This window comes from Aureococcus anophagefferens, assembly GCF_000186865.1.
Source record: "Aureococcus anophagefferens unplaced genomic scaffold AURANscaffold_6, whole genome shotgun sequence".
Lineage (NCBI taxonomy): Eukaryota > Pelagophyceae > Pelagomonadales > Pelagomonadaceae > Aureococcus > Aureococcus anophagefferens.
Window position 1 is genome coordinate 1,194,722 of NW_008705566.1, and position 27,784 is coordinate 1,222,505.

Sequence of the window (27,784 nt, forward strand, 5' to 3'; positions counted from 1 at the left end):
GCGCCGATCCGCCGTCCGAGGGTCCGAGGGCGTCGGCCGAGGGGGCGGCGCCCTCGTCCCGAGGGCGGCGAGGGCGCCGAGGGCGCCACTGACCCCCCTCAAGATGGTACAGGACGTACCAAGGCGGCATATAGCGCGAATCTCGCGTCGGATGATGGACCTCGCGGAGCCATCTCATTTAGACCACCTCCGAGTCGACGCCACGCGTCGTCGCGGTCGCCGGCCCGGCCCGGGGCCGCGTCCGAGTCCGAGTCCGACTCGGAGTCCGCCCCGGGCGGCGCCGCCGCGCGGCGGCCGCCAATGCGGGGCCACGCCGGTGGCGACAACCACGGCGAGACCCGCACGCGACACGACCGCCGCGCACCCGTCGTGCGGCGGCGCTGGCGGGTTCGGCCGGGTATATCCCCGCGGAGCCTCGAAGGCAAGTTGCGGTGCTCATGCACACGAGTCACTACGGTTGCAATTGCCACACCTGGGCGCCACTCTGAGATGGCTGCAAAGATCCGAGCGGGCCACTGTGAGCAGACCATCTCGAAAGGCCGCATGTGGCTCCTCGCGCTCATCGTCGTACAGAATGCGAATGCCATGTCGGCGAGCGGCGTGCGGACGTCCCTGGCGCCGAACGGCGTCGTCCAAGTCGAGCTCGACCGCGGCGGCAAGCTCAACGCGCTGAACCGGCCCATGTGGGAGGCCATCGCGGACGCCGTCGAGACGTCGCCGGACGCGCCGCTCGTCATCACGAGCGCCGATCCCAAGGCGTTCAGCGCCGGCGGCGACGTGACGGCGATCGCCGGCGGTCCCCCGAAGGACGTCGTCGACTTCCTCCACCTCGAGTACGCGACGCTGGACGCGCTCCGCGAGCGGCGGAACACGATCGCCGTGAGCGACGGCATCGTCATGGGCGCCGGCGCGGGCGTCTTCATGGCCTGCGCGACGCGCGTCGTCACGGAGCGCGCGCGCTTCGCGATGCCAGAGGTCAGGATCGCGCTCGTGCCCGACGCGGGCGCGCTCCGCTTCCTGTCCAAGCACTGCGAGCCCGCCGTGGCGCGCTTCCTCGCCGTGACGGGCTACAATCTGAACGCGCACGACCTGGTCGCGTGCGGCCTCGCGACGCATTTCGTCGCCGCGAAAAAAGAACAACTCGCTCCGCTGCTCGAGGAGCTCGCCGCGGCGCCGGCGGGCGAGCTCGCCGTGCCCGTGGACCGGCGCTGCGTCGGCCAGGCGCCGGCGCACCTCGCGACGCCGCTCTTCGTCGAGGCGAGCCTCGCGGCGCTGCGGTCCGTCTTCGGCGGGGAACGGTGCGCGGACGTCGCCGCGATCGACGAAAAGCTCGCCGCCGCGCGGCTCGAGGCGCGCGGGCTCCTCGGGTCCGTGGGCTGGCAGACGCGCGAGATCGCCGAGCAGGTGCTCGATTTGTTGGACGTGGCGCACGCCGCGCTCGCCGCGGCGCCGCCGCGCGCGCTCCAGGCGACGCTCGACGCGCTCGACGCGGTCCTCGCGGAAGCCCGGACCTCCGACGACGACGTCGCCCTCGCGCGCTTCGGCGCCAAGGTGGAGCTGGCGGCCAACGCGGTCCTGGGCACGGCGCCGGACTTCGCCGAGGGCGTCGCCTGCGTCGTCGGCGACCGCCGCGGCGAGGCGCCCGCGTGGGCGCCGCGCGACCCCGCGCCCGTGCGCGCGGCGCTCCTCGACCTGGGCGCGTCGCTCGACGACGTCCGCGACGCGGCGCTCGCGAAGCTGTAAATCGCTAGTTGTAGACGATCCGCGTCCTGTTGAGCGCGTCGGCCTTGGGGCCGTAGGTGCCGGCGACGTAGGGGTTCGACGCGCAGCTCCCGAGGCCCTTGGGCAGCTTCGCGCCCTTCTTGGCGGGCGCGGCGGACGTCTCGCTGAGCAGCGCGGGCACGCCGACGTCGCCGCGCGAGAGGAGCGCGGCGCACTTCTCCGGGCCGACGAGCTGGACGACGAGCCGGAGCGTCTTCAAACGCTCCTCCTCGACGGCGTCGACGTCCGCGCGGAGCTTTTTGGCGTCGTCGACGGCGTCGCCCGCGCGCTTCTCCGAGAGCGCCGCGAGCTGCGCGTTCTTCTCATTTTGCGCGTCGAGGGCCTTCCGCAGCGCGACGAGCTCGCGCTGGAGGTCGTCGACGCTCTTCTCGTCGGCCGCGGCGCCGTCGTCGCCGCCGTCGTCGTCGTCGTCGTCGTCGAAGACGTCCGCGACGGGCGGCTCGGGGCTCCGGGCCGCCGACGGCGCGCGGGGCCGCGCGGCGGACGGCGCGCGCGACCGCGTCGCCGACGACCGCACGGACGACCGCTTCGCCGGCGGGGGCGTCGCCGCGGGCGGCGCGGGCGCGGGCGCGGGCGGCGCGGGCGGCGCCGCGGCGGCCTTGACGGCCGTCGGCGGGCCGGGCGGCGCTGCGGCGGGCGGCGGCGGCGCGCGCGAGCCGATGGCCGGCGGCGGCCGCCCGGCCGCGGGCTTGGCCGAGATCGCGGGCTTCTCCCTCGGCGTCGGCGGCGGCGCGGCCGCGGGCGCCTTGGGCGTCTCCGGCGGCGGCGCCTCCTCCTCCTCGTCGGACCAGCCGCTGTCGTCGTCGTCGTCGTCGTTGGGCCGGCTCCCGGACCCGGCGCTCGACGGCGTCTTCTGCTTCTGGGCCATCTGGTCGAGCATCGACATGTTGAAGCCGCCGCCGGAGTCCGGGCTCTTGGGCGTCGACGGCGCGGGCGCGGGCGGCGCCGCCGGGGGCGCGCTCGCCTTGGCGGCCTCGCGCTTCGCCTTGGCCGCGCGGATCTGCGCCATCAGGTCGCCGCCGCCGCCGTCGTCCGCCGGCGGGGGGTCCGCGAGCTCTTTCTTCTCCGTGGCCTTGGGCGTCTTCTTGAGCTGCTTCCCGGCCTTGATGTCGTCGAGGAAGCCCATGGTCGAAGGGGCGGCGGCGAGCGCGCCTCGAGCCGCGTGTCCTCTTCTACGCTGCAGCTACCGCGCGGGTCGTCGTCCGCCTATCGTGAGGCTGCCAAGACTGTTTCTTTTAGCGCCGCAGATTGTTGCCGTGCAACAAGCTGTGACACACGATGGTGGTGATCAGAAAGGGCTCCCCATAAACAAGCGCAGCACCTCCGTCGATCGAGCTCTTCTTCGGCGGCGCGACGCGAACACAAAAAAGAGAGATGCACGCGGCGCACCGCGTGCCGCTGGAGCCCGGGTCGCCGCGGAGCATCATCGACGAGGGCGAGGCCTACACCGTGCGCGGCAAGAACGGCGTCAAGGTGCGCCAGGACGTGGGCAAGGGCTCGGCCCAGCTCTGCGACCTGCGCGAGGGCACGGAGGTGCGCGTCCTGGAGACGCACACGCTCGAGGACGGCACGGAGCGCGCGCGGATCACCGCGCTCGAGGCCGGCGTCGTGAGCGGATGGTGCACGCTCCGCATGCTCCGGAAGCGCGAGAAGAAGGCGCGCACGCCCCTCGGCACGCTGGGCCACCCGCTGCGCCGGGAGCGGGAGGAGCCCGAGGCGGACCTCACGGCGCTGCCGCCGCGGCTCAATCTCGCGCGCATGCACGACGTCATCGAGGAGCCGCTCCGCGACCCGTACCCGGAGAACGCGCAGGTGACCTGGACCTGCACCTTCAACGGGCGCCTCGAGGCCTTCTTCGAGACGCTGACGTCCTTCCTGCGGGAGCTCGAGCCGCGGTCCATGCGCCACGTGCGCGAGTGGGTCGTCGTCGCGGACAACAGGGCAGCAAAAGGGTGATTCAACGTCGCTTCAACATGAGTGCTCCGCGCGCGCGCGTTTCGGAAACAGCACCCACGCTTCGAGAGCGCTCCGAGAGATGATCGCTCGTCCAAAAATCAGCCGAAACGAGCGGAAAACGGCCGAGATAGGAGCCTTTGAAGTTGGGAATTTCGCACCCTTTTGCTGCCCAGGCGGACAAGGGCGCGTCCGCGGACCACCGCCTGGCCATCGTGCACCGCGCGCCCTGGCTCACGGTCATCGCCAAGGGCCGGTCGCTCCACCGCCACCCGCTGAGCCTGAACATGCTGTGCGAGGGCTTCGTGAAGACGCGGTACTGGTGCCAGTGGGAGGACGACTGGGCCGTGGCCTCCGGGAGCGCGCGCGCGCCGGGCGGCGACCTGCTCCAGCGCGCGCTCGACGTCGCGCGCTGCTCGGGCTGCCACCAGGTGAGCATGAACGGCGCCTTCACGGAGACGTGGCGCGAGCGGAGCACGGAGTACGTGACGTCGAAGCAGCGGACGCCCATGGGCTGCGCCTACGTCGTCACGGAGCTCGCGCCGGCGCACCGGACGCCCATCGTCGCGCGGGACGACCTGCGGCAGCTGACCTTGGAATATTCGAACAAGTTCGGCTACCGCGACGCCTTCGGGAAGCCAGGCGCGCCGTGGCCGCTCTTTTCCCTGCAGCCGTCGCTCCTGGACACGGACTTCATGAAGAACCACGTCTACCCCTTCTCCGAGGACCCGCGGCTCAACCCGGCCCACGCCTACTGGATGTTCGAGATGGAGGCCGCGCTGAAGTTCGTGAAATTCGGCGGCACGAAGGCGTCCATCGACTCGGGCTACGTCGCGCGGCCCCTCGCGGTGGCGAGCTCGTCCCACAACTGGAACCTGGACGGCCTCGGGTAGCCCTAACCGGTGGGGACGACGGCGCGCTAGGCTGGTCGTCGTCGTCAACATTGACCTCAAGGACCTCGGCCGGCCTATGTTGCCTCGGGCTCTCCGCGCGCGGTGAGCTCTTCGCCGGCTGCGCTCGACGCCGCAGAGTGCTCGGACTGCCGCAGAAGATGATGTTCGCGCGCGCCGCGGCGCGACGGCTGCCGCCGACGGCGCGGCGCTTCTCGGAGGCCCCGCAGAAGCTCGACCGCGCGGCGCGGCGCGCGGCGCGGCTCGAGGCCGGCGGCCAGGCCACGGGCGAGGAGACGGGCACGACGGCCGCGCTCTGGGCGTCCGTCGCCGCGTCGACGGCCGTGATCTCCGGCGGCATCTACAGCCTCATGGCCGACCCCGAGGAGAGCGCCCTCGCCAAGGCCGCGCAGTCGAGCGCGCTCGGCGGGTGGGTCGTCGCGAACGTGTCCGAGGCGTCGAAGCCGTTCGTGCAGCCGAGCCGCGAGAAGCTGCTGCCGGACTGGCCGCCGGACTACCTCAACATCTCGCCCGACGTGCCCTGCCCCCACACGCTCGTCCTGGACCTCGACGACACGCTCGTGCGCGCGACGTGGGACCGCCGCTACGGCTGGCGCCACGCGAAGCGGCCGGGCGCGGAGCAGTTCCTCCGCGAGATGGCCAAGTACTACGAGATCGTCATCTTCACGACGAACATCGCCGGCGTCGCGGACCCCGTGGTGCACGCGCTCGACAAGGACGGCTGCGCGATGCACCGGCTCTACCGCGACGCGACGATGTTCGTCCGGGGCACGCACTGCAAGGACCTGTCGAAGCTGAACCGCGACGTGCGCAAGATCGTCGTCGTGGACAAGGACCGCGCGGCCGTCCAGCTCCAGCCGGGCAACGCCATCATCGTCAAGCCCTACACGGACGCGACGGACCGCCTCGACACGGAGCTCGAGGATCTCACGCCGTTCCTGGCCGCGCTCGTCAACGAGAACGTGCGCGACGTGCCCGCGGCGCTGGCCAAGTTCTCCTCCAACGACGCGACGGTCGTCGCGGCGGAGTACGGCGACATGCTCAAGGAGGCGAAGAACAAGACGGACGCGGTCCGCAAGATCGGCCTCGGCGGCTTCGTCCGCGGCCGCGCGCGGCAACCGGAGCCGGACCTCGCCCTCGAGCCCGCGGGCACCATGCTCTCCGCCGCGGGGCTCTCGGCCAAGGACATCGCGGGCGACGCGCCCGAGGCGACGCCGAAGAAGGGCGGCATCTTCGGCTGGTGGGACCGCAAGAACAAGGAGGCGGAGGAGGACCAGAAGAAGAAGATGGAGGCCTGGCAGAAGGTCCTCCAGAAGAAGGAGGCCCAGAAACGACTGGCCGCCGAGGCGCGCGCCGCCGCCTGAGTGTGTGGTCTAACGCGTCCTTACTGCCACGCGCGTCGCCCGCACTGGCGCCGCGCCGGCGGACTTGCCGGCGGCCTGCCCCGGCCCGGGCGAGATGAGCGAGCTGCGTCAAAAGTCTCGTCAGTGTCAGTCTGACGCCACGCGACAACGCCGCGCTGCGAGAGATGCCGAGCGCGTCGGACGTGCTGCGAGTGCTCGTACAGCACGACAGTGTGTGCGAGCTGCGGCGCCTGCCAATCGAGAACGACGCGTGTAAGGCGATGCTGAAAAGTCGCTATTTTCGGGCGGTGCTCAACTTACTCGACTGTGCGAGGCCCATCGACGCTTCGCACCCAGCGAAACCAGTTTGTCAGGGCATACGCGACGAAGTTCTCGCCAGGTTCTTTAACAACGATGACGATCAGAATGTTGACGAGCTCGCGCGGATTCCGCTGAACGATAAGCTCGCGGTCATCCCGTGGCTTTGCGCGTACGGCTACAACGTCATCGGTAATACCGGTCCTCTTCCAGAGCGCTTCGGACCCGAGTCACTTTTTCTCGTCGTTTGGGGGCTATCAGCGGAATATGTTGAGACCAACGACGGGTCGGAGCCCAGCGCGGCCATCGGCTTACAGATTTTTTACGAAAACGTCTGCTCCGCAGCGCTCGAGCAAGGCCGCCCCGTGCTCTACCGCGCGTCCTCGAGCCCGCTCACCGAGACGAACGTGTCAAACGTGAAGTCGGCGCTGCGGGTGGTGCTGCGACACGACGATAGCAATGAACTTCGGCGACTCCGCGAGGAAAACGAGCGACTGAAATCGATGCTTACGAACCGCTATCTGCGCTGCGTTTTGAATCTGCTCGCAGCAAGGGAAATCACGATGACTGAGCAGGGCTTAGTACAGGCAGTGGGAGATGTATTTCTCAGCAGGTACTACGACAGTAACGACGAGGTAAACGAGATCGAACTCGCGAAAGTACCGATTTCCGAGAAGCTCGCGATCATTCCGTCGCTGTGCGCGCTCGGATACTTCGTGATAAGCGGAACGACGAGTCCCCTTCCCGAACCTATCGGTGATCACCATTTTTTGGTGATTTGGTGGAAGAACGGCTCTCCGGGGCCCAACGCGCCGACGGCGGACGAAACGACCCTTTTCGAAAGTCATTGTGCACTCGCCAAACTTCGCGGCGACCCGCTCCCCGTCCTCCACCCCGCGTCTTCCACCCCGCTCTAACTTAAGTACGCGGGGCTAGCCGGTCCCGGTGGAGCGTCTGGGCGTGGTGCCGCACGACGGACTCGAGCGCGCCGAGGACCGAGTCGATGTTGTTCCCCGGCGGCGGCGGCGGCGGCGGCGGCGGCCGCGCGCGCGGCGCGGGCGGCGACGCGGGCGGCGGCGGCGCGGCGCCCCGGGGCGACGGCGGCGCGGCGTCGTCGCGGCCCTTCTTGGGCCTGGGATCGTCCTTGCGCAGGTTGCGGACGACGACCGCGGCGGCGTCGGCGCCGATCTCGCGGTCGAGCATCCACCGGGGCAGGATCGCCGGCGGCTGGCGCCAGGGCAGCTCGCTCCAGGCCTCCATGATCTCCGTGTCGCGGTCCTCCTCGGCCGCGCGGCGCGCGTCGCCGTCGTCGCCGCGCGGGAGCTCGGGCGCCGCGGGCGCGCGGCGCCGCGAGCCCGTCCGCGCGGCGTGGCGGCGGTCGTCGGCGGCCTTCTGGCGGCGCCGGGCCGCGGCGCGGACCTCGCGCGGGTCCGGCGAGCCCGGCGCGGACGCGGGCGTCGCGGACTCGGTCGGCGGGCTCGGCCCGAGCGCGCGGCGCGAGTCGGCGCCGCGGCCGCGGCCGCCGCGGCGCTTCGCCCGCCGCTGCTGCTCGTCGGTGCGCAGGCCCAGCGTCGCGACGCGCACCTCGTCGGCGAAGGCCGCCGTCGCCGCGAGGTCCGCGCGCTTGCCCACGGGGCCGGCCGTCCGCGCGGACCGCGGCGCCTTCGGGCTCCGCTTGCGCTCCTCGAGGCGCAGGTGGTTCCCCGCGTAGGTGTTGTTCCGCGGGTCGCTGGGCTTGAAGTGCGTCAGCGCCGGCGCCGGCGGCGCCGTCGCCCCCCCCGCGCCCGCGAGGAGCCGCGGCGCCGCGTCGTCCGCGTCCGGCCCGACGCCCAGCCGCGACAGGTTCACGAGGACGGACCGCAGCTGCGCCTTGGCCGTCTTCGCCGCGTCGGGCGTGGCGCAGAGCGGGTTCCCGCGGACGTCGAGCGACGACAGCTTCGGGTTCACGGAGAGCGCGCGGAGCGCCGCGCAGCTCGCGACCGCGTTGCCCCGGAGGTCGAGCGTCGCCAGCCTCGCGAGGGCGCAGAGGCCGTCGGCGCCGCGGAGCCGGTTCCAGCCCAGGTTCAGGGTCGTGAGCGCGTGGAGCGCCTCGAGGCCCGACGGCGACCCCTCGAGGCCGTTGGACGACAGGTCGAGCGTCGCCAGGCGCCGGAGCCTCCCGAGGCCCGCCGCCGCCGCGACGGACGGGCCGAGGCGGTTCCTCCCGAGGTCGAGGAGCGTGAGCCGCGCCTCGAGGGGCACGACGGACCGCGGCGCCGCCGCCGCGAGCGCCGACGACTCCCAGCTCGGCTCGTCCCACGCGTCCTCCGACGGCGGCGCCTCGCTCGCGGCGCCGTCGGCCGCGTCGTCCTGCCAGCCCATCATCATCATGTCCATGAGGCCGTTGCTCGCGCCGCGGCCGCCGCTCCCGCCGTGGATCTCGCCGTAGCCCTTCTCCGGCTCCGCGGGCGCCTCGCGCGCCCTCCGCCGCCGCCCGCCGCCGCCGCGGCCCGACGGCGGGCCCCGCGAGCTCGCCGTCGCCGCCGCGTCGGGCACGACCACGGGCAGCACGAAGCGCGCGCAGTCGTTGCCGCCGCAGAGCAGCTCCAGGGCCCGCGGCGGACCGACGCCCGGCGCGTAGCCCTCGTCGCGCTCGTCCTCCTCCTGCAGCACCTTGCTCAGGCGCGCCAGGGCCTCGCCGAGGCTCTTCGACGAGAGCCGCCGGTCCGACAGGTCCATGACGTAGGCGTCGTCGTCGCCCATGGCTGCGGCGCCGCGGGCAGCGGCAGCGAGCGCTGCTGCACTGCCGCCGACGACGAGAGCTGCCACAGGCAACCGTGCGATCACTGATTCGAAGTCAAATGCGGCGGGACTTCGTGATTGGTGGACGCCGTCGCACATCGACGACGTCCTTCACGGTCAAGGACGCGTCCAGCGCCGCCAACCGCCTCACGCACGCGTCCGCGCCAACGCGCACATGCCACGAGCAACAACCACAACAGAAGCCGCCGTTACCTCGCGCGCGTGTGCGGGTCGTAGTTCTCGTCGCTGCGGTCCTGCCAGAAGACGAAGGCGTAGAAGGTCGGGATGTGGAGGAACAGCCAGGCGCCGTACATGACGACGAGGTCGAAGGCGATGGCGCTGCGCTTGGGCCAGACGAAGCCCTGGTCCGCGGCGTAGTCGTCCCCGAGGAGCATGCGCTGGCACGCGTCGTACGGGTAGTGGAAGACGGACCTGGGGGGGAACGAGCGTTTTTTCTTCGTGGGACGACGGAAAGCACGGGAGACGCGGCGGAGGCGCACGTGTACTGGAGCCAGGTCGCGTCCGGGTTCATGGACGTGAGGTCCACCGGGAAGCCCGACGTGATGAAGCCCTGGATGAAGACGCCCATGGCGATGATGAAGGCCGCGTTGAGGTTGCGCGTGATGGCCACGGAGAGCATGAGGATCTGGGAGAAGAGGAGGCTCAGGCCGTTGCAGATCGCGCCGAAGTAGACCGCGAACTTCAGCTGGCAGAGGATCTGGAGGCCGAAGGGCCGCACGGCGACGCTCCAGCACCGCACGAAGCCCATGAGCTGGGCGTACAGGATGCCGCAGCTCAGGGAACAGTTCGTGATGATGAAGGTCTCCACGGACATGTACGCGCAGTACCACGCGGCCGTGCTGTAGAGCCCGGCCTTCCGCTCCTTGAGGAAGAAGGTGCGGTCGTACTGGATGCAGCCGATGGGCACGTAGGCCATGAGCGCCGTGAAGACGAGCCAGCTGAAGAGGCCGCCGTAGTAGCTCGTCAGGTCCTCGCCGACGTAGTCGCCGACGTAGCCGCCCTTGATGGACCGCCGGTGCTGGTTGCCGAAGACGCCCGCGGAGATGACGGCGACGATGTTCATGAGCACGTTCCGCGCCAACGCGTTGCCCTTGTTCCGCGTGTGGCTCTCCATCGTGCGCTTCGCGAGCACGCGGTACTGGCGGACGAAGTCCGACGCGGCCTCGGCCGAGTCCGACAGGCCCGCCGTGGACAGGAAGCGCCGCAGGCCCCGCTTCTTGTCGTCCGACGCCCGGCGCGCGACGTCGAAGGCCTCCGGGTCGGAGCCCATGACGTTGAGGACGAGCGCGCCGAGCTTCGCGCGGTGCACGGCGTCGAAGGCCTGCGCGGCCGCGCGGACGTCGTCCTCGTCGAGCATCGTGTTCTTGCCGAAGAGCGCCGGGTCCTTGTAGTGGTTGATGGACACGAGGTCGACGCAGGTGTCCGCCGGGTTGCCCCCCGCGACGACGTCCTCGAGCAGGTAGCCGAGCGACTTGAACCAGGGCACGCAGCCGTCCGCGGGCCCGACGTAGCACGCGTGGCCCTCGCTCAACAAACAAACCTGGTCGAACATCTGCCAGACGGCGAGGCGCGGGTGGTGCTCCGTGCAGATGATGCCCAGGTGCGCGTTCGCCGCGAGGTCGTGCATGACCTGCATGACCTGTGTGGAAATCAAATCTTCAACCCGACTTCAATGTGCGCGTAATCGAACGGTTTGGACCAGACTCTTTCGCCGTGCTTCGAGAACTCGACGAGAGCAATCGATCCGTCCAAAAATCAGCCGAATCGACTTCGATTTGATTGAGATAGAGAGTTCTGAAGTTTGGTGGGGACCCCCCAAACCAGTGGTTGATTTCCACACAGTGCATGACGCTCAGCGCGCTCGACGCGTCGAGGCCGCTCGTCGGCTCGTCGGCGAAGATGAGCGCGGGCTTCGACACGAGGCCGCAGCCCAGGGACAGGCGCCGCCGCTGGCCGTCGCTCAGGCCCCGCACGTTCAGCCCGCCGCTGAGCTCGCCGCCGACGAGGACCGCGGCCTTGTCCGCGAGCCCCAGCTCCTCGAGCAGCAGCATGCACAGGTCGTTCAAGTCGTCGTCGTTCATGGCGCCGCTCCGCACGCGCATGCGCGCCACGAAGAACAGGCTCTCCAGCGTCTCCAGGTGCGGCAGGAACAGGTCCTCGTCCGCGACGTAACTCGACATCGCCTTCATGGCCTCGCTGTCCAACGGCGTGCCGTCGACGGCCAGCGAGCCGGACACGCGCGCGTCGGAGGCGAGGCGCCCGCCCAAACACTGGAGCAGCGTCGTCTTGCCCGAGCCCGCGGGGCCGAGGAGCGCCGTGAACGTGCCGCGCTGCACGGACCCCTGCGCGCCCGCGACCGCGGCCTTCTCCACGCCGCCGTAGCGGATGCTGAGCTTCGTCCAGAGGAGGAGCGGCGTCAGCTTCGACGCCTTGACCTGCTCGCTCGCGCGCTTGAGCACGGACGTCTGCGGGATGCCCGCGAAGCTCGCGCGCCGCACGCCCCGCCGCGACGCCATGTGGGCCTCGGCGCGCGCCTGCTGCTCCTCGTCCAAGTTCTTGAACTTGTCGTCCATGAGGCCCTGGCCCTTGACGAAGGCCATGGTCGCGGGCGGCTCGGCGGGGCTGCCGAGGGCCGCGACACGAGGGGCGGGGCAGCCGAATCCCTCGACGTCACGGCAATTCCAATCGGGGAATCATGAAGATCGTGAGGCTGGACGTGTTTTCGGCGAGCTGTGGCACGACTATCACGACTGAGCACATCCCGGACTATGGCAGCGCGCACGATGTGCAAGCGCTTACGCAAACGAGCGCTCCTGGGCACAAACAGCTGGGCATGCGCACCAACACCTGGGCATGCGCACAAACACCTGGGCATGCGCACCATGGGCACAGACGCAAAGACGCAGGGCGATTGGAGCGCCATGGGCGACAGCTACGCCGCGAACCGCGGCACCTTTCAGGCGGCCTACGCCCACGCGTTCTGGGATAGGATGCGGGCGCGGCCGAACGTCGCCGCGGCCGTCGACTGCGCAGAGCGCGTCGTCGACGTCGGCTGCGGCACGGGCGAATTCACCGCGGCGCTGGCGGAGCTCCTGCCGGACGCGGCCGTCGAGGGCGTCGACATCTCGCCGGACATGGTCGCGCGTGCGCGGCGGTCGTTCCCGCGCGTCGCCTTCGCCGCCGCGGACCTCGCGGCGAACGGCGACGCGCCGAGCGGGCCCTTCGACGTCGCCACCTCGACGATGATGCTCCACTGGCCGGGCCCCGACGCCGCGCTCCTCGCCGGCGTCGCGGCGCTCCTGGCGCCCGGCGGCCTCTTCCTCGGCGGCCTCCACGGCGCCGGGTCCTGCCAGGAGGGCGTCGACGCGCTCGAGGCCGCCGCGGCGAATCGGGGCCGCGCGCTTGCGCTCGACGCCCTGCCGACGATGTTCCGGCGCGACGGGCCGGACGCGTGGCGGGCCGCGCTGGACGCCGCGGGCTTCGAGGCCGTCGACGTGCGCGAAGAAGTCATCGTCACGCCCTACTCTGACGTGGACGAAGCGCGGCGGCGCCTCGCGGCCGCGTGGCCGCCGATCCTCGCGGGCCGCGTCGACGACGACGAGATCGCCGCGCTCGTCGACGACGCGGCGGCGCTCCTGGTGAATCGCGGCGGCGCCATGACGAGCCACGTCCTCGAGTTCGACGCGCGCGCGCCTTCGTAACATGTTTGCTGTGCCTCTGCGCGGCCACACCCTGGGAGCCCCAAGAGAGAACCCCCGGCGGGCTTTGAAAGATACGGGTTCAAGCTCTAGGATCCCTAATCCATATATATATGCGTGAGTTGTGCGCGGGGGTTCCCCCGCCGTACGAAAATTAAATGGCTGTCGTCGCGCAAGCGGTGCAGAGGGAAGCATTGACACGGGAATGAGTGGCTCAGCACGCGCGAGCGCGCCCGAAGGGCGCGCTCTCGCCGCGCCGCAGGCAAGCCCCCCGGCAGGGGCAAGTAAGCCGTAGGCGTCTTGTATAATATATTATTAAACCTCATCCGGCAGCTCTTTTGGTTGAATTTGAACGCTTGAAGTTAAAGAGCAGCGACGGCTGATGGACAATGATTAAGACTCAGTTGTACTTCCAAATCCTTGGGTTGTATTCGGATGAAACGAGGGCGGCTAGGCCCTCTCGCAGCCAACGCCTCGCCATAGACAGAAAGGATGGGCGGCGGAGCGGGTAAGCACGCAAAGGAGCCGGCGCAGGATGTCGGCGACGACGAGGTCTTCTCGCCGATCGTGCCGGAGGAGAAGCGCGAGGACCAGGGCCAGGGCATGAGCGCGCACCAGTCGGTGCGTTTCGAATTCCGAGCCCACCGGCCGCCCCGGACCGGCCGGCGCCGGCTCCCCCGCCGCTGCCCCCGCTCGACGGTCCGCGCGCCCGCGCAGGAAAAACTGAAACGAAAGAGCATGCAAATCAACGAGGCCTACGCAAAAGCCGACCAGAAGGAGATGTCGATACACGTCGCCTCGCTGCGCGCGTGTCCCGCGGCCAAGGTGCCGGCGCCCCAGGTGAAGAAGGCGCGGCGGCCCGCGTCCGCGCCCACGTGTTATGTGCCGCGAGAGCCGCGCCGCGCGCCGGCGATGTCCGAAAACCCGACCGCGCGCGCGCAGGAGGGCTACAGCGCGCCGGTGAAGCACGAGGGCTGGCTGAGCTGGGCGACGCCGAGCGGCCAGATCAAGCGCTACTACCAGCTCGTGGGCTGCTACCTCATCCGCTTCAAGGACGAGAAGAGCGCCAAGGGCACGGCCATCTTCCCGACGTACGTCCACGGCGTCGAGTCGATCGTCGAGGGCGCGCAGGAGGTGTCCAAGGAGTTCATCGCCGACATGGAGAACCGGGGGTCGAGCTTCTACCTCTACACGCCGACGCGGACCATGACGCTCTACGCGGGCAACATCAAGGAGCAGAAGGCGTGGATCGCGGCGGTGAACGACGCGCTCAAGGAGGCGTACACGGCGGACGAGATCGCGAAGAAGGAGGCGTCCCAGGCGGCCATGCGGCCCCTGCTGCTGGACCAGGCCCAGATCCAGTTCAAGCGCATGAACGTCATCCTGTCGAATTTGCGCGCCGCGGGCTTCGTCGCGGAGCAGGAGAAGATCAAGTCGAAGAAGAAGGGCTACCTCGAGTTCCAGCGCGTCGAGTACGAGGACGAGCAGTTCTACGCGGACCTGCTCACGGACGAGAAGCCGGAGGAGGCCCAGTTCAGCAAGATGTACTGCGTGCTCCGGTCGGACCAGACCATCGTCTACGGCGCGACGGAGCACGAGGCCAAGTCCGACCCCGAGGGCATCATCTCGCTGAACCACCTCCACGTCGTCCTCGACACGGAGACGATCGAGAAGACGGGCAAGATGATCTTCTCGCTGGTGACGCCCCTGCGCACCTTCGTCATGAAGGCCGCGCACCAGGTCGCCCTCGAGGAGTGGCTCCGCGCGATCATCAAGGTCACGGCGAAGCTCGACGACCAGGGCAACACGCTCGCGGCGCTCAACGAGCTCTCGGCCATCGAGTCCGTCACGGACATCGACCTCCACATGGTCCTCGACGACGACGCGGGCATCGAGGCCTACGAGCACTACATCGAGGAGGCCGCGGCCGACAAGCCGGGCATCCAGACCATCTTCAACTGCTGGAAGCTCGCGAAGGAGTACAAGGACGCGCACGAGTACGAGGACGACGGGCCGGGCCACCAGGACCACATGAAGAAGCTCGAGCAGCAGATGATCTCCAAGTACCTCGGCGGCGACGGGTTGCCCGAGGACGTGTCCAAGGAGCCCCAGGAGGACTTCAAGAAGGCCGTGTCCGACGGCCAGCCGCCGCCCATGGGCGCGCTCCGCGCCGTCTGCCTCACGAAGCTCATGGAGAAGACCTACGAGGGCTTCAAGGAGACGCCCGCCTACAAGGCCTACGTCGACGAGGCCAAGGGCGGCGGCTCCGCGGAGCCCATCCCGCAGGACGCGCAGCGCCTCCTCATCTACACGCCCAACGACCCCTCCGCGCTCAAGAAGCGCCTCCAGAAGATGACCCACGCCAAGACCAAGCTCAAGAGCGTCGGCAAGAAGGACGACGGCGAGAAGATCTACGAGGCCTGGACCTTTCTGAAATCCAAGGAGGGCAAGGACAAGTCGACGACGATCGGCCGCGACCACAAGCAGGACGTCGCCGTCGACGACGACAAGAAGGTGAGCCGCGAGCACGCGCGCATCGACTGCACGGGCGACGGCAAGGTCATCTTCATGGACCTCGGCTCCAGCCACGGGTCCAAGGTGAACGGCAAGTCCGTCGCGGGCCGCGTGTCGCTCGCCGTCGGCGACGTCATCAAGGTCGGCAAGACGAAGATCCTCTTCACCATCATCCCCGCGGGCGCCGAGGACCCGATCCGCTAGGCGGCGCGCCCCGCCGCAGTCCCCCCCTCTTCCCCCCGACAGGTCGCGTGCCGGGTCCAAGTTCGCGGCCCCCGCGTCCGCCGCGGTCGACCCGCGCCCCGCCGCGCCGCCTCTCGCGCGCGGCGGCGGCGTCGGGCCGCCGCGCCCGCCCAACCTGCCGTGCGGGTAACGCCGGCAGTTATCGAGACACCGAGGCGGGGGCCGGGGGGCTCTCGAGAGGACGTCGTCAGTACGTCGTCCGCTCGGAGACGCGGTACACGCCTCGCGGCCGACATCGACTGCATCGTCAAGTGCATCGTCCGCATTGCCGCCGGCGAGCGTAAGTCTGGGGCCCCTGAATTTGCATGTTCCGCCGCGCCGTCGTCGCGCTCTCGGCCATCGTCGGGATGCGCGGCGCCGTCGCGCTCGTCGCGAGAGCGAGCGTCACGCGCGCGCGCGCGCGCGCGGCGACGCGCCTCGCGTCGGCGGCGCCGCGGAACCTGGAGGCGCTCGAGGCGGAGCTCGCGAAGCACGACGACCTCTACTACAACGCCGCGGCGCCGACGCTGAGCGACGGCGAGTACGACGCCCTCGCCGCGCGCGTCGACGCGCTGCGCGCCGCGCACGCGCTCGCGCCGCGCGCCGTCGGCGCGAAGCGGAGCGGCAACTTCCGCGCGGCGGCGCCCCACGCGGCGCGCATGCTGTCCCTCGACGCCATCAAGGTCGGCGGCGACGGCGTCGAGGCCGCCGTCGCCAAGTGGCTGAAGAAGGCCCAGCGCGCCTGCAAGGGCGAGCCCCTCGGCGCCATCGTCTGCGAGCCGAAGCTCGACGGCCTGTCCGTCTCGCTCCGCTACGAGGACGGCGCGCTCGTCCAGGCGGCGACGCGCGGCGACGGCGTCCAGGGCGACGACGTCACGGCGAACGCGCGGGCCGTCGCGGGCGTCGTCGAGTCCCTGGGCGCGCGCGGCGCGGTGGAGATCCGCGGCGAGGTCTGCGTCGCGGTTCAAACGTTCCGCGAACTGGCGGGCGCGGACGCCGCGAACCCGCGCAACTACGCCGCCGGGTCCCTGCGCCAGAGCGACGCCGAGGAGACGCGCCGGCGCCGCCTGCGCTTCGTCGCCCACGACGCCGTCGGCGACGCGTTGGGAAACGCGTCGTTCGCCGAGAAGCGGGCAGCGCTCGACGCCTGGGGCTTCGAGGCCGCGCTGCCCGCGCGCGTCGTCGCCGTCGACGGCGACGACGTCGAGGCCTGCGCGCCGGCGCTCGCGGCCTACCACGCCGAGCTCGGCGCGCGGCGGCCGGCCGTGGACTCGCCGGCCGCCGACGAGCTCCGCTACGAGATCGACGGCGTCGTCTTCAAGGTCGACGCGGCCGCGGCGGCGCGGGCCGCGGGGTCCACGGCGCGCGCGCCGCGGTCGCGCGTGGCGCTCAAGTTCGAGGCCGAGGTCCTCGCGGCGACGACGCTCGAGGGCGTCGAGATCGGCGTCGGGAAACGCGGCGTGCTCACGCCCGTCGCCAAGGTCGCGCCCGTCGCCGTGGGGGGCGTCGTCGTGCGGTCGGCGACGCTGCACAACTTCGCCATGCTCCGCAGTTGCCTCGGCGGCGCGGACGTCGGCGACGCGGTGCTCGTGAAGCGCGCGGGCGACGTCATCCCGCAGATCCGGCCCGCGGGCGGCGGGTCCAGGGTCTGGGCGCCGCCGGCGACCTGCCCGTGCTGCGGCGCGCGCACGGTCGTCGACGAGGACGCGGGCCGGGCGACGTGCCCCAACGGCGTGGGCTGCGACGACCAGGCCGCGGGGCGGCTCGCGCACTTCGTGGGGCGCGGCGCGATCGACCTCGCGTCGGGCGCGCTGGGGAAGAAGAAGCTGCGCCAGCTCGTGCGCGAGGGCGTCGCGCGGTCGCCCGCGGACCTCTTCGACCTGCTCGACGACCGGGACGCGGCGGCCCGGCGCCTCGAGGCGCTCGACGGCTGGGCGTCCACGTCCGCGGCGAAGCTCCTCGACGCGCTCGAGGCCCGCGCGGCGCGGCCGCTGCCCCTCGCGGACTTTGTGTACGCGCTCGGCGCGAACCGCGTCGGCAAGGCGACGGCGAAGCGCGTCGCGGCCCTCGCGGGGACCTGGGGCGCGCTCTGGGCCGCGCTCGACGCGGACGACGCGACGGCCGCGGGCGCGGACCTCCGCGCGGCGCTCGCGGACGCGCGCGGCGTCGGCGACGCGGCCCTCGCGGGCCTCCGCGAGCTCGCCGCGGACGCCGACGACCGCGACGTCGCCGCGCGCGCGGCCGCGCGGCTCGCGATCGCCCCCGACGACGGCTAGGGGTTAGGACAGGGGCTTCTGGCGCACGCGGACGTTGAAGTTGAAGTGGGTCCGGAGGCCGCCGAACCAGTCCGCCGTGTTGCCGAGGCGGAGCACGGTCGGCAGCGGGTAGGGGCTCGGCGTGACGACGAGCTCGTCGCCGCGCTTGAGCTTGACGCGGTTGCGGCCGTCGAAGGTCGCCCAGGCGTCGGCGCGCGCGTCGCCGTCGACGACGAACTTGAGCTCCGCCGAGTCGGGGAAGACCATGGGCCGGAAGGAGAGGCTGTGGGGGCAAACGGGCGTGAAGACCATCGCGTTCGCCGACGGGTGGACCATGGGCCCGCCCGCGGACAGCGAGTAGGCCGTCGACCCCGTCGGCGTCGCGACGATGATGCCGTCGGCCTGGGCCGTCGTCAGGTGCTCGTCGTTGCAGAAGCACTCGACCGCGGACAGGAACTCGGAGTCGCCGCGGTTCACGACGACCTCGTTCAGCGCCTCGTGCCGCGCCAGGACGTCGCCCGAGCCGCCGTCGAAGACCGTGCACCGCAGGCGCATGCGCAGGGACACGGGCCAGGGCGGCGGCGGCCGCGACGCGCCGCGCTCGAGCCCCGCGGCCAGGCCCATCGCGTTCTCGACGCCCCCGTCTGCGCTCTCGTCGTACGCGTCGAAGGGCGCGAGGAACCCCAGGCTCCCCGCGGAGAAGGCGATGACGGGTGGCGGCGCCGTGCGCTGGAAGAGCGCGTTCGCGTAGAGCAGCAGCCCGTCGCCGCCGATCGTCGCGAGGAAGTCCGGCCGCCGCTCGCCGTCGTCCTCCGACTCCCAGAGCGCCGCGGCGATGCCCCGGTCCGCGAGCCGCGCCCGGGCCCGGCTGTAGAGCGGCTCGGCCAGGAGGATGTCGATGCCCAGGCCCGCGATCACGCGCGCGACCTCGGACGCGACCCGGAGCTCCGCGTCGTCCATCGACTTCTTCGCGAGCACGAGCGCGCGCCGCGGGGGCCGGCTCCAGGTCACCTTGTAGGTCGCCGCGGCCGTGCAGCGCAGATACGTCTCGTCGGCGACGTCGCAGGGCTCGCGCCCCTCGCCCATGGTCCGCACGAAGCACCAGGCGTCGCTCGTCGGCGCCTCCTTGCCGTACGTCCACCCGGGCGTCGACGACGACTGCGTCGACGACAGTTTCGTCAGGCATCGTCGCGGTGGCGGTGCGAGGCCGAGGGCCAGGTGCAGGCACAGCGCCGCGAGCTGCGGTGCGCGCCGGCCGCGCGACGACGCCATGTTGGGAGGCAGCTCCAGATTGCCACTGCACGATGGGCGAAGTTTGCCGGTGCGATGCGTGTTGACGCCGACCTTGCATCTCTGAATTCTCGCGGTCTGGGGCTGCTCGCAGAGCGTCTCTACGTCTCCGCCGTCTTGCACCTTGCATCTCTGAGTTCTCGCGTCTGGGGCTGCCTCGCGGAGCGTCTCCGTACCCCGAGATCTTCGCAATATGCTGCGCATCCTTGGGCTCGTCGTCGCCGTGGAGGCGGCCCTGGAGACCGCGACGCTGCCCACGTCCATCCCACGACCATCGACGAAGAACGTGTCCAACGTCTTCCACAACAACACCAGCCCGGACAACATCACTATAACCGCCGACAGCAGATCGCTGCTCGTCGACGGCCGCCGCTGGTTTCCAGTCGACGGCGAGCTGCACTTCACGCGCGTGCCGCGATTCATGTGGCGCGAGGAGCTCCGGCGCGTCAAGGCGGGCGGCTTGGATCAGGTCGCGACGTACGTCTTTTGGAACCACCACGAGGAGCTCCGCGGCGACTACGATTTCTCCGGGCGGCGCGACCTGCGCGCGTTCCTCGAGACCGCGCGCGACGTCGGCCTGAAGGTGCTCCTGCGGCTCGGGCCGTGGTCCCACGGCGAGGCGAAGAACGGAGGGCACCCCGACTGGGTCCTGGGCGACGACGAGCCCTGCGGCGCGAAGCTCCGGTCCTTGGACGCGCGATACATGGCCTGCGTCGATGCGTGGTTCGGGCGCCTCGGCGAGGAGCTGGCGGGTCTCTTCTGGCGGGACGGCGGCCCCGTCTGGGCCGTCCAGCTCGACAACGAGATCGGCGACTGGAAGTACCTGCTGGGTCTCCGCGAGATCGCGCTGTCGTACGACATCGCGCCCGCGGCCTTCACGAAGACGGGCTGGCCGAACCCGGACGCCGGGTATCCGGCACGCTACCCCATGCTTCCCTTCTTCGGGGGCTACGCGGACGCTTCCTGGACGAACGACATGAAGGATCAGATCCAAGCGAACACGTTCGAGTTCCACAAAGGCCCGATGATGCTCCTCGGAGAAGGCCCGGATCCGACGTGCCCGGGATGTTATCCGCTCGTGCCGGGCTTCCCGTGGCTGGACGTGGAGATGGGCGGCGGCATGAACAGCGACTACAACCACAGAACGCACTTGGAACCCCTGGACATGGAAGCCCTCGCGCTCTGCACGGTCGGCGGCGGCTCCAACGGCGTCGGCTATTACATGTACCACGGCGGCAATAATCCCCACTCCAAGCAACACGACGTCGCGGGCGACGCGCTCCGGGACGCGCCGAACGTGACGCTCCAGGAATCCGCGTGGTCCGCGGCGGGCACGCAGAATCCCACGACGTCTTCGTCCTACGACTACTTCGCGCCGCTCGGCGAGTTCGGCCAGCCCCGCGGCCACTACCACGGGCTCAAGGCCTTGCATTTGATGCTCCGCGCCTGGGGCGACGTGCTCGCGGACGCCGTCCCCGTCCCCGGCGGCGGCGACGACGGGCCGACGGCGCTGCGCTGGGCCGCGCGCGCGTCGCCCGCGGGCACGTTCCTCTTCGTCAACAACTACCAGCGCGGCGCGACGCTCCCGCCCAAGACCGACGTCCGCTTCGCGCTCGAGCGGGGCGACGCGACGCTCGCCGTGCCGTCGAACGGCAGCGCGCCGCTGACGATCGACTCGAACGCGTCCTTCGTCTGGCCCGTCGACGTCGCGCTCCCCGTCGGCCGCATCGCCTGGGCGACGGCGCAGCTGCTGACGCGGACGGACGGCGTCGTCTTCCTCCTCGAGACGCCCGGGTTCTCGGAGGTCGCGCTCGATCTGGGGTCGGCGGCGCTCGACACGACCGCGGCGCGGACCGACGAGGGCGGCGTCGCCGTGCTCCGCGGCGTGAAACCGTCGCTCGCGCCCTTCGCCACGATCCGCGAAAACGGCCGCGAGGTCTCGCTCGTGCTCCTCGCCGCGGAGTACGTGGACCGCGTCTGGACCGACGAGGACGCTTCGCCGCGCCGCGTCTTCGTCTCGTCTCCGGGGACGCTGTTCGTGCTCCCCGACGGCGACCGCGTCGACCTCCGCCTCGACGACGGTAACGCGCGAGCCACCCTCCTCGTCTGCCCGCCGCCGGCCGGGGGGACGGGCGTCTTCGGCGCCGTAGACGAAGTCGACCTGCCCGCGCTCGACCCGCCGCGGCCGGCGGTCCGACTCGTCAAGCCCTTCGCGACGCCCGTGCGATCCATCCCCGTCGTCAAGTCGAGCGGCAAACCCCGCGAGCCGGACTTGGACGACTGGCTCGGGGCCGCGGAATACGAGATCAACGTGACGCTCCCGCCGGGCGCCGAGTGGCGGCTCCGCGTCGACTACGCGGGAGACGCCGCGCGCGTGCTCTTCGAGGACCGTCTGCTGACCGACAACTGGTACACGGGCTACGAAACCTCCGGCGGCCTCGAGGTCGGCCTGAGCTTCCTCGCCGACGAGAACCCGGGGCTCCTCGGCGGCACGACGACGCTTCGTCTCCTCGTCCTGCCGCTCCAGAAGAAGGCCCTCGAAGGCAACGTCTTCCTCGACGAGATCGCGGTCCGCCCGGCGAACGTTAATCTTTAGCTATACGTCCCGTTCACGATGGCCAGCACCGCGTCGCCGTAGCGCGCGGACTTCTTGGGCCCGATGCCGTGGACCGCGAGGAGCGCGGACTCGTTGGCCGGCCGCAGCTGGACGACGTTCTCCAACGTCTTCTGGTTGAGCACCATGAAGGGCCGCTTCCCCAGCGACGCCGCGGTGAGCTTCCGCCAGTCGCGGAGCGCGTCGTAGAGCGCGGCGTCGACGGGATCGGCGAAGTCGGGCGCGTAGGTACCGCCTTCGGGCTTCGACGGGCCGAGGAGGTCGAGGATCTCCGTGTTCTCCGCGGACTTGTTCCGGCCCGCGCCGACGGGCACGACGTCGTGCCGCGCGTTGTGGTCGAGCTGGACGGCGCGCCGGTAGTTCGTCTCGTCGATGGCCTCGCGCATCGCGTCGCTGACGGTCCCGTCGTCCGTGTAGAGCAGCACGCGGCCGTCGACGTGGCGCGCGGCGCGGCCGATGGTCTGGATCAGCGACGTCGCCGACCGCAGGAACCCCTGCTTCTCCGCGCCGACGACGGCGACGAGCGACACCATCGGCAGGTCCAGACCCTCGCGCAGCAGGTTGCATCCCACGAGCGCCTGGAGCTCGCCCGCCTTGAGGCGCCGGAGCGCGTCCAAACGCTTACCGGAGTCGAGGCCGCTGTGCAAATACGTCGCGGCGACGCCGTTCTCCGTGAGCAGGTCCGCGATGCCCTCGGCCGACGCTTTCGTCAGCGTCGTCACGAGCGCGCGGTCGCCCGCGGCCGCGGCCGCGGCGACGCGCGCGAGGAGGTGGTCCTCGAGCCCGCCGGCGGCGGCGGCGTCGACGACGGACACGACGGGGTCGACGACGCCCGTGGGACGCACGATCAGCGACGTCACGGCGTCGTCGCCGCACATGTCGAAGACGTCCGCGTTCGGCGTCGCCGTCGCGAAGACGCACTGGGGGACCTTGGCCCAGAACTCCGCGTCCGTCAGCGGCCGGTTGTCCAGCGCGGACTTGAGGCGGAAGCCGTTCTCGACGAGCGACGTCTTGCGCGCGCGGTCGCCCGCGTGCATGCCGCGGAGCTGGGGCACGGCGACGTGGGCCTCGTCGACGACGAGGAGCCAGTCGTCGTCCGGGAAGAAGTCCACCAGCGTCGCGGGCGCCTCGCCCGCCGCGCGCCGCGACACGTGGCGCGCGTAGTTCTCCATACCCGGGCAGAACCCGCGCCGCCGCATGTCGTCGACGTCGGCTAAGACGCGCTGCTCGAGGCGCCGCGCCTCGCGGAACCGCCCCGCGGCGCGGAACGCCGCGAGGTCGTCGTCGAGTTCCTCGAGCACGGCTTGGGCGACGCGCTCGATCTCCTCGGCCGTCGCCACGTAGTGCGACGCGGGGTACAACACGTACTCGTCGACGGACCTCGCGTCGTCGGCTACGATCGACACGTCGGACACGAGCAGCGCGTCGTCGCCGGCCTCGACGCTGATTTTGAGCGTCGCGGGCTCCGTGACCAGGCCCACGGACAGCGCCGCGCCGTCGTCGGTCCACGCGAAGCCGCCGCGGTCCGCGCCGTCCGCGCCGTAGCGGAGCGCGAGCATCGCGGCCTCGAGCTCGCTTCGACCCGTCCAGGACTGGCCCGGGTGGACGAGCAGCGCCGACGACAGGTACTCCTCGGGCATGCCCAACCCGTAGATGCACGACACCGTCGCGACGACGATCGTGTCGCGCCGCTCGTTTAGGGATCGCGTCGCGTCGTGGCGGAGCGCGTCGATCCGGTCGTTCGTCGCGGAGCGCTTCTCCGAGTACGTGTCGGACGCGAGCTTGTAGCTCTCGGGCCGGTAGTAGTCGAAGTGGGACACGAAGAATTTCACGGCGGCGTCGGGGAAGAACTCGCGGAGCTCCGAATAGAGCTGCGCCGCGAGGACCTTGTTCGGCGCTAAGACGAGAGTCGGTTTGTCCAACTGTTCGATCGCGTGGGCCAAAACGAACGTCTTGCCCGTGCCCGTCGCTCCTTTCAGGACGACGCGGCGCTCGCCGCGGCCGAGGCGGCCGACGAGCGAATCGATGGCGGCCGGCTGGTCGCCCGCCGGCGGGAAGGGCGCGCGCATCGAGAACGATCGCGCGACCGTGGACGCGATGGGCGCGCGAGACTTGGCGATCGGCTCGGCGACGGCCGCCGGCCGCGGCGCCGCGATCTCCGACGGCAGCGCCGGCGCGGACCAGGGCCCCAGCGCGGCGTCGACGTCGCCGGCGACGACGGCGACGAGGAGCGCGTCGAGGTTGCCGCGGTCCGCCGTCGCCAAGCGTAAATCCCTCCTAGACTTCCACCACCGCCGCGCGCGCGCCTCGTCGCCCGCCGCGTCGAGCGACACCGCGGACCGCCGGCCGTCGGCCGCGAGTGCCTCCACGGCCGAGTCGCGGTTGCCCAGGGAGACGGCGACGTCGCGGTTGTCGGCGTCGCCCGATGTCTCCAGCCGCGCCCGGACCGCGGTCGCGACGTCGAAAGGCACGACCGCCGCCAACTCCTCGACGGACGCGGCGCGGAGCCGCGCGCCGCTGGGAAAGGCGGCGCGGAGCCGCGCCTTGTGCCGCGTCGACGCGCCGTCGAGGAGCGACGCGTGTTCGCCGAAGCGCCGCGACCGGCGGTGCGCGAGGAGCGCGGACGCGTGCGCCTCGTCTCGCAGCCGCCGGAGCAGCGTCAGCGTCGGGTCGTGGTCCGCGAGGTTCAACTCGCCGCCGGCGCCGAAGTGCACGGTCTCCTCGCGCTTCGCGAGCGCCAGCGCCCGCACGTCCGCGCCCGACGCCTCGATGACGCGCCGCGCCGCGTTGAGCTGGCCCCGGCCGCCGTCGATGAGCACGCAATCCGGCGGCGGCCGGTCAAGCGCGAGCCGCGCCTCCAGGCTCTCGGCGATGGCCGCGCAGTCGTCGATGGCGCCGGAGCCCAGGCCGTACCAGCGGTACTCGTCCGTCGCGAGGAGGCCGCGGTCCGCGGCCGCGGACGCGCCGACGGTGTGCGCGCCGCAAAAGTGCGACACGTCGAGCGCCTCGATGCGCGCCGGCGGCGCGAAGGCGTCGCCCTCCCAGAAGACGCGCAACCCCTCGAGCGCCTCGACGGTCTCGGCCGCGCGCCACGCGCCCTCGTCGGCCGCCGCGAGCGCCTCCGCGCTCGACGCCGCGGCCGCGGCCGCCGCCGCCGCGGCGTCGGGCAGCGCGAGGCGCGCGGGGCCGCGCGCGTCCAGCGGCCAGGCCTCGATCTTTTGCGTCTGCGGGAAGCCGCGCGACGCGTACCAGCTCGAGAGCACGAGCGTCTCCACCGTGCGCGCGACGCCGCGCAGCCAGCGGTGCGAGACGACGCGGTGGGCGACCACCATTGCAGGACGGGCGCTCTCGCTTGAATGTGCACTGCTTACACGCTGCGGCCTGCCGCGCAGCTCACGAAGACAATGCGCACTGCTACACGCTGCGGACTGCCGCGCAGCTCACGAAGACGGCGCGCATCTTGGCATCGGCGCGGAGGCCAGCTCACGGCACTTCCAAGTGCTTGGCCGGCACGATCCGGCGAAGGTCGGCTACGCAGCCCCGGGCCGAGCATGAGCCATGCGAGGTTGCCTCCTCATCACTGCCGTCGTCGCCGGCGGATCCGGCGAGTGGCATCGGACATCGAATGCGACGCTCACCGATTCCTACCGGCGCTGCCCTTTTATGATGGGACGCTACATGGAAACTCCAAGCCACGACAGCAACTGCCGCGACGACGCGTTCCCAATGTACACCGGCAACGGCGTCTCGCTCGCGCCGCTCGAGATCCTCTGGTCGCCGTCGGCCGTCCTCCCGAAGCTGCCCTGGAAGCCGGGGAAGCGCAATTCGAAGCCCGAATTCGAAGCCTAGTTAAGCAACGCGACGCCACCGGCCTCGTCGGCGGTCGCGTCGTCCGGCCGGAACACGTTCGGCGGAATCGCCAGCTGGGGCGTCGTCAGCCGCGCGATGTCCGGGTATTCGGCGGGCATGGTGACGCGGTCGACGAAGTCGCAGATCCTCCGCGCGAGCCGCACGGCGTCCGCGTGGTCCGCGGGGAAGGGCCGGTGGTCCTCGTCGTGCGTCGCGAGCTCCAAGTTCGCCTCGCTGAAGAGCGCGCGGAAGCCGTCGAAGGACGGCCCGACGCGCTCGTCGTTGGTCCCGATCGTCGCGAGGACCGGCGGCGACGCGATGGGCGCCGCGAAGAGCTCGCCGCGGTCGCGCAGCGCCGACGCCCAGCCGAAGTCGCCGCCGCCCATGAGCACGGCCCACCGCACCGGCGGGTCGACGCCGCGCTTCGCGAAGTCGGCGAGCAGCATGGCCGCCAGGTTCGCGCCCTGGCTGAAGCCGACGATGCCCTCGTAGCGCGGCGCCTCGTCCGCGAGGTAGAGGTCGCGGAAGGCGGCGAGGGACGCCGGTAGCCTCACGTAGCTGCCCCGGTCCGGCGCCGGCGGATGCGGATAGAGGTCCTTGCTCGCGTAGGACGACTTCGCCGACGTCGTCTTGTTCACGTAGCTGTAGAACTTGCCGGGGTAGAGCGCTTCGAGCATGGGGTCGCCGACGCACTCGTACATGCCGTCGATGCACTCGAAGTCGAGCGCCAGCCCTTTGCCGATGGCCGACGCGAAGAACGGGCGCAGCTGCATGCGCAGGATCTCCGCGCGCGAGCCCCCGCCGTGGAGGCAGAGCACTCTGCGCGTCGGACCGGCGTCGAAGAGGGCCATGGCCGAGCGCTCCTCGACGTCGCCGGGGATCGGCACCTGCGCCCCGAGGACCACTTCGTGGACGTCGCGCACTTCGACGGCGACGGCTCCGCGCGGGTCGCCGTGCGCGTGCGAGGACGAGCGCGCGCGCTGCGCGGGCTGCCCAGATGCTCCGGGACGATTGGTGGCGTTCATCCTCACTTCAATTGGAATTACCGCCAAAAGAGGTGACATGGCCGCATCCAAACAGGGCATGCCCGCAGAAAACGCGTTTGCAAAAGCTGAGGGCGGCATGGATCCAGCCATGACTGAGGATGCCTGGTCTTGGACCGACGGCCGCGAATGCACTGTCTCCAGCACCGCGGAGCTGCGCGCCGCGCTCGCGCACGCGGCGCGCGACCGGACGACCACCATCCGCCTCGAGGCCGGGGCCTACGAGCTCGACGCCGTGCTGGAGGTCGAGCGCGGCGCGCGGGTCTGCCTGGAGGGGCCCGAGGAATTGCCGCCCGCCCCGGAGACGGCGGACCACCGCCTCGCCGTCGGCGCCGTCGCCTGCGGCCTCGCGGGCTGGCGCGCGGCGCCGCGCGCCGTCGCCGTCGCGGCGTCGTGCGCCGTCGCCGCGGAGCTCGCGCGGTGGTGGCGGCGCCGCGGCGCCGCGGCGCCGCGGCGGTCGCCGGCGCCGGCGGCGCGGCTCGAGGACTCGTGGAGCGGCGCGCTCCGCGTCGCCGGCGGCGGCACGCGCGTGTCCCTGCGCCGGGTCGAGGTCCGCGGCTGCGGCGGCGACGCCGTCACCGTCGACGGCGCCGCGCTGCGCGCGGCGCGCTGCGTCATCTCCTGCCAGCGGGGCCACGGCGTCGTCGTCGCCGGCGGCGGGTCGCTGGCGCTCGCGGACTGCGTCGTGCGCAACTGCGCGTCGTCGGGCGCAGGGCAGGAAAAGGGTGATTCAACGTCGCTTCAACGTGAGTGTTCCGCGCGCGCGCGTTCCGGAAAAATCATCCACGCTTCGAGACCGTTCCGAGAGATGATCGCTCGTCCAAAAATCAGCCGAAACGAGCGGAAATCGACCGAGAAAGGAGCCTTTGAAGTTGGGAATTTCGCACCCTTTTCCTGCCCAGGTCGGGCGTCGTCGTCACGTCGGGAACCGCCGCCGCGCGCGAGACGCGCTTCGCGCGCTGCCGGCGCTTCGGCTTCGAGGCCCAGGGCGGCGGCCGCGTGCGCGTGGAGGACTGCGCCTTTGCCGACGGCGGCGTCTGCGTGAGCGACCGCGAGGGCTGGGCGGCGGGCGCGGACGTCCGCGTCGACCGGTGCGTCGTCGAGGGCCAGGCCGCGTGCCTGCCCGGCATCTCGGTCATCGGCGACCGCGTGCCCGACGTCGCCGTGCGCGACACGACGGTGCGCGGCGT

General features: G+C 71.3%; 7 protein-coding genes across 7 annotated transcripts; 4 read left to right on the plus strand and 3 right to left on the minus strand.

The window, feature by feature from the left end:
• Positions 1–585: 585 nt before the first annotated feature.
• AURANDRAFT_24144 (hypothetical protein) lies at positions 586–1,122 on the plus strand (the record flags this gene model as incomplete). Its single annotated transcript, XM_009037293.1, has 1 exon — positions 586–1,122. A coding segment is annotated over one exon (537 nt), but the record flags the coding sequence as incomplete, so codon positions are not given.
• A 3,628-nt stretch (positions 1,123–4,750) lies between these two features.
• AURANDRAFT_24304 (hypothetical protein) lies at positions 4,751–6,010 on the plus strand (the record flags this gene model as incomplete). The annotated part of the gene is made up of 1 exon (XM_009037294.1): positions 4,751–6,010. A coding segment is annotated over one exon (1,260 nt), but the record flags the coding sequence as incomplete, so codon positions are not given.
• Positions 6,011–10,571: 4,561 nt separating this feature from the next.
• Positions 10,572–11,625, minus strand: ABC15 (hypothetical protein; the record flags this gene model as incomplete). Its single annotated transcript, XM_009037599.1, has 2 exons — positions 10,572–10,748; positions 10,960–11,625. Coding segments are annotated over 2 exons (843 nt in total), but the record flags the coding sequence as incomplete, so codon positions are not given.
• Positions 11,626–12,030: 405 nt separating this feature from the next.
• AURANDRAFT_63099 (hypothetical protein) lies at positions 12,031–17,819 on the plus strand (the record flags this gene model as incomplete). The annotated part of the gene is made up of 4 exons (XM_009037295.1): positions 12,031–12,747; positions 13,342–13,428; positions 13,750–15,462; positions 17,379–17,819. The coding sequence occupies 4 exons, from the start codon at positions 12,031–12,033 to the stop codon at positions 17,817–17,819; spliced, it is 2,958 nt and encodes a 985-aa protein (XP_009035543.1).
• Positions 17,811–19,093, minus strand: AURANDRAFT_53187 (hypothetical protein; the record flags this gene model as incomplete). Its single annotated transcript, XM_009037598.1, has 1 exon — positions 17,811–19,093. The coding sequence occupies one exon, from the start codon at positions 19,068–19,070 to the stop codon at positions 17,823–17,825; it is 1,248 nt and encodes a 415-aa protein (XP_009035846.1).
• Positions 19,094–19,281: 188 nt separating this feature from the next.
• AURANDRAFT_24760 (hypothetical protein) lies at positions 19,282–19,740 on the plus strand (the record flags this gene model as incomplete). The annotated part of the gene is made up of 1 exon (XM_009037296.1): positions 19,282–19,740. A coding segment is annotated over one exon (459 nt), but the record flags the coding sequence as incomplete, so codon positions are not given.
• A 1,940-nt stretch (positions 19,741–21,680) lies between these two features.
• Positions 21,681–23,783, minus strand: AURANDRAFT_24596 (hypothetical protein; the record flags this gene model as incomplete). The annotated part of the gene is made up of 1 exon (XM_009037597.1): positions 21,681–23,783. A coding segment is annotated over one exon (2,103 nt), but the record flags the coding sequence as incomplete, so codon positions are not given.
• Positions 23,784–27,784: the final 4,001 nt, after the last annotated feature.